This window comes from Lactuca saligna, chromosome 2, assembly GCF_052625555.1.
Source record: "Lactuca saligna cultivar CGN05327 chromosome 2, ASM5262555v1, whole genome shotgun sequence".
NCBI lineage: Eukaryota > Viridiplantae > Streptophyta > Magnoliopsida > Asterales > Asteraceae > Lactuca > Lactuca saligna.
The window spans coordinates 126212791-126218202 of NC_136418.1; the positions used below are offsets into that span (position 1 = coordinate 126212791).

At 30.5% G+C, this 5412-nt stretch overlaps 1 protein-coding gene across 2 annotated transcripts; it reads left to right on the forward strand.

Annotated features, from left to right (window-relative positions):
- The first annotated feature begins 340 nt into the window (after positions 1-340).
- LOC145031530 (DNAse I-like superfamily protein) lies at positions 341-5200 on the forward strand. 2 transcript variants are annotated; one of them, XM_078980106.1, is made up of 11 exons: positions 342-545; positions 830-917; positions 1045-1126; positions 1537-1615; positions 1703-1807; positions 1899-2478; positions 3524-3717; positions 3807-3915; positions 4218-4366; positions 4501-4623; positions 4703-5200. In XM_078980106.1, exons 2-10 carry the CDS (start codon positions 888-890, stop codon positions 4619-4621), a joined length of 1449 nt encoding a protein of 482 aa, XP_078836232.1. In that variant the 5' UTR covers positions 342-545; positions 830-887; the 3' UTR covers positions 4622-4623; positions 4703-5200. The 2 variants fall into 2 exon arrangements, with proteins under 2 accessions (XP_078836233.1, XP_078836232.1); XM_078980107.1 differs by lacking the exon at positions 4703-5200 and having other exon boundaries at positions 341-545; positions 4501-4625.
- Positions 5201-5412: the final 212 nt, after the last annotated feature.

A 5412-nucleotide genomic window follows, 5' to 3' on the forward strand; every position in this document is an offset into this window, starting at 1 on the left:
GCTAGAAAGCCTTAAATTAGAATTTCATAAAAATATAAGAGAATTCACTTTAAAATAATATAATATTTTTTCCCTTAAAGTTGTATATTTATTAATTAGATTATATAAGTCTTAAAACAGCTTGAAGAAGACATGGTCACGATTTCAATAAACATATACATAGTTAGCTTGGAAGTATGTGATCAATTGATACTATTTAATATTTATAGATATTTTGTTTATCATTTTTGTTTATAAACAATTTCATATAATCTAGGGTCTATGTGAAATAAAACCACACTAAAAGGGTATGAATGAAAATTACATCGCGTTCTTTCACACATCTTGTTGGCACAAAACCAAGAACAGTTGAATTAGCAGGGATATGTGATATGCCATATATATTCCCAAATTTAACGTATTCTTTCGATTCAGAACGACTTTCCTTCAATTAAATCAATTAAACTTCCCTTTTAAAGTGTTAATGCATCAACAGAAGCAGGCTGATTTGAAGAAAAAAGTTCAGATTCAACAGCTTGTGGAAGGAAGTACAGAATGTTTTTCAGGTCCCCTCTCCACTTATCTCCCTCGTTTTCTTCATAAACACATTAAACCCCACATAAAAATTGCAGCGAGTTGACTTCCTTTTTGAAAACCCATGTGGGGTTTTCAATGTCTCCGTATCGTGAGCCAACTTTTTGTTTCCAGAAATCAGGAAACATGGTTTCTGCGGGTCTCTTTCCTTTTCCAATTTTTTAATATGAAATTCATTCATCTTTGATTTCTTTATTGTTAGGTGTATTTTCGTTTCCAATTTTGTATGTATTCTGAATTGAATCTGATATTTCAGTTGAAGAATTGTGATTCCGAATCTGGATCATAATTCATATATCATACCCATGTGAAAAATGACTGGGAAAATTGAAGAAATCAAAAAGGTTTGCATAATGACTTCGATTCACTAATTCAATCCTTATTTTATTCATTCATTCTCTCTGATTGTGTTATCCCTTTTCTTTTGATGCATCATGACGATAATAATGATGATGATGTCGATGATTTCAGTCCTTTATTCATAAAATTTTGTCAATGAAGCTGAACAACGGAGACGAAGGAAAAGTATTGAAAAATTCTTTTGATCCCACAGGTTGTTTATTTCTCGAGCATCCAACTTCTCCTTTTGTCTGTTGAATTCTTCTTTTGGCTTAAAAGTTGTTTGATATTTAAAATTTGGTCAAAGTCTCTCCCAAATATCTGCGAATTAGAGACCAGAATTTAATTGTTTGAAGATAAGATAATGAGGAATATCACAAGTTGAAGTAAAGAAAAAAGCGAAGAATATGTTCAAATTTTTGCTTTTTGACCTCACTAAGCAACACAGAAAGACATCCATTCCATTGTCACTTGATGCCTTCAAGGAGACCATATAATATCTTTTATAATCTTTATATCCATATATATATATATATATATATATATATATATATATATATATATATATAATATTCTTTAATCTTTATATCCATTATCATCTTTATATTCACCATACTTATGCAGCTAGCAGGATTGGTGTGTTGGATTGCACTAACTTACTAAGTGACTCAATGGCAATTAGTCATGATGTTCAATCCCTCAGGTTCCAATTTCATCTTTATATTCTTTTTACACTTTTTTGGATAATTTTGTAAATTCTATTCATGTTTTCATGATTCATTTTCTATAGGGTGTTCACAGCAACTTGGAATGTAGCAGGAAAATCACCTTCTAGTGATCTCGATCTTGATAACCTTCTACAAATCAATTGTCAATCAGATATATACATTCTTGGGTGTGTATATAATACATATTGTTAATCTGTTATATCTTCTCTTAATTTATAATCCAACGATTTTAAAAAATAAAATGTTTTATGTGATCAGTTTTCAGGAAATAGTCCCATTAAACGCTGGAAATGTGTTAGTAATAGAAGACAATGGTTCTGCAGCAAAATGGCTCTCGTTGATTAGTCAATCTCTCAACAAACAATCTAATAAAGATTATTACGCATTAAATAAAACAAATACAAATTCCAATTCTTTTGAAAGAAAATCTTCGATGTTCTTGCAAAGAACATCACTCAAATCCGCAAGTAGATCTTTTAGATCAGAGAGTCGAAGAAGATTCAAGAGCTGCAATTGCACCATTGTTGAGCCTGAAAGAAAGAGTTATTATGGAAGGGATTCATGTTTCGCATGTCAAAAGTCAAAGTCAAACAATTATGATGATCCCTCTTCATCAGAAGAAGACGATGCTACCCCTAACATGGTGGCGGCTGATGTTACTACCGCTGCACCTCCACCAACTGGAAAGAATCAACATTTGAGATATTGTCTTATAAAGAGCAAGCAAATGGTGGGCATTTTTGTCACAATTTGGGTTAAAAAGGAGCTTGTTCCATATATAGGCCACTTGAGAACTTCTTGCATAAGTCGTGGGATTTTGGGTTATCTTGGGAATAAGGTATGTTAATAGTTGATATATCTTGAAGCTTTTTTTCTTTAAATACATCACAAAGTTCTAAATTTAATCTGATATTCATCACACATAAACCACATAGTTCAAAGCTTTATTCAATATACATCACACAGATCAAATTTGTATTTGACATACATCACAAAGTTCAAAGCTTTATTCGATTTACATCACAAAGTTCTAAGCTTTATTAAATATATGTCTCAACGTTCAAATCTTTTTTTGATATACATCTCAAAGTTTAAATCTTTTTTCATCATACATCACAAAGTTCAAAGGTTTATTCGATTTACATCACAAAGTTCAAAGCTTTATTCAATATACATCACACAGATCAAATTTGTATTTGACATACATCACAAAGTTCAAAGGTTTATTCAATTTACATCACAAAGTTCTAAGCTTTACTAATTATATGTCTCAACGTTCAAATCTTTTTTTGATATACATCTCAGAGTTTAAATCTTTTTTCATCATACATCACAAAGTTGAAAGTTTCATTTGATATACCTCACAAAGTTCAAAGCTTTATTCGATATACATCACACATATCAAATTTGTATTTGACATACATCAAAGTTCAAAGGTTTATTCGATTTACATCACAAAGTTCTAAGCTTTATTAAATATATGTCTCAACGTTCAAATCTTTTTTTGATATACATCTCAAAGTTTAAATCTTTTTTCATCATACATCACAAAGTTGAAAGATGTATTTGATATACCTCACAAAGTTCAAAGCTTTATTCGATATACATCACACAAATTCAAATCTTTATTCGATATACATCACTAAGTTCATAGTTATATTGGATAGACGTGACAAAGTTCAAAATTTTATTCGATATACATCACACATAAACCACAAAGCTCAAAGCTTTATTTCACATACACACAAAGTTCAAAGCTTTATTCCACAAAGTTGAAAGTTGTGATGTATGATGAATAAAGCTTTCAACTTTGTTCGATATATATCACAAATTTTGAAGCTTTTTGATGTAAACCTAGTTGGAAGTTTTTTAATTGTTTACAGGGTTGTATTTCGGTGAGCATGACCTTCAAGCAAACAAGCTTTTGCTTTGTATGTAGTCACTTGGCATCAGGAGAAAAAGAAGGGGATGAGCTTCGAAGAAATTTAGATGTTATTGAGATACTTAAAAGCACACAATTTCCAAAGATTTGTAGAACACCCAATGCTAAGGTGCCAGACAAAATTTTAGAACATGAGTAAGAATCTTTCTTTTTTATCTTCTTGATTATATAATCAAGACTTATAAAAATCCAAATGTAATCTCATGTTATGATAATTTCTCCAGCCGAGTCATTTGGTTAGGTGATTTAAACTACCGAATCGCCCTTAGTTACCATGAAACCAAGAAATTTTTGGAGCAAAATGACTGGGATGCCCTTCTTAATAAGGATCAGGTACTTCCATATGTTCATTTCCCATACTTTGTTTAATAATTTAACCACTTCTTATATGCCTCGGTAGTCACAGTGTGGAAGTTTCAGTTCCAATGTGGACTGTATTCTGGTAAACACAGTGTGAGCCAGTTCAGAGGTTGTTGGGAGAATAACTTTTTTTGCAGTAATGCATTTGTTTAATAATTTATAACATTTGGATCGAGTTTCTTGTAGAAAAGAAAGTGTAGCGACTAAATCGAAAATCTTTTTTGTTTTTTTGTTTTAACTTTTTCTTTTTGTTTATATTGTGGATGTTTGGACAGCTTAAAATGGAAAGGGAAGCTGGGAGAGTATTCAAAGGTTGGAAAGAGGGGAAGATCTTCTTTCCACCAACATACAAATACTCCTACAACTCAGATTTGTATGCAGGAGACACCATTAAATCAAAGAGCAAAAGAAGAACACCAGCATGGTAATGAGCCAATATCATGTTAGAATTTAGAAGTCAAAAAAAGATTACTTTTTAGGCTACAAAACCTATAAAGAAAATCTTTTATAATGCAAATTTCAATAAAGTAACATTAATCAAGAACCTAAAATTTTCAGGTGTGATAGAATATTGTGGTATGGAGAGGGAATACATCAGAAGTCATATACACGTTGGGAGTCGAGGTTTTCTGACCACAGGCCTGTTTGTTCGACATTTTTAGTGTTTTTACATAATTAAAGGTGAGTAAAATTGTAAAATGGGAAATGTTTTATCTGTTTCCTTGAGTAATATAATTCTAAAATGTATTCTTTTATGCAGGTAATAAGAAAACTCTTGAGTTTTGATTAGCTGATGGACAGACATAAAGAAGCATAATAATAATCAAGTATTAAGTTTCTCTAACTGTACATAGAAGCATTCTTGGAAGTATAATATCAGAAGAAGAAGAAGAAGAAATGAAGAAAAGATTGGCTTTTTCCAGTATCATCTTTGCATGAGTTGCATCTGCATCTTTTTCAAAGATTATGAAGTCAAGAACAATGGTTTGTTGGATTAGCCAAAAAAAAAAAATTTATCTTTGATTATTTATTACTCTTTAAATGTTACAAAAAGTAGTTTATATATGACTTTTAGACGATGGTGATCCGTTTTGAAAATGGTAAACGTTCGTATACAAGATTTATATAGATAATTTTAGTGTCATATTTTCAAAATGTTGGAGTATCACTTGATGATGTTTCATTTCATGGTATTGTTGTTGTGTATTCAGAAAGTATTTAAATTGTTTTGGTTATATAATTTCAAAAATTATTCTCACTGAACTTTGAATCTATGTTTTAATGTTGTAAAATTTTCTCTAAAGGTTAAAAAACATTAGAAGAAAGGTAAATGCTAAAAATAAAAACCATTTTTGGTCATTTTTGCAACAAAAAGGAACCATTGTGGTGTCAAGTTTAGCATAAAATTGATTTATGAATATTTTTCCTTTTAAATTGTTAGGTTTAAGACGTGAATATTTTGTGATGACA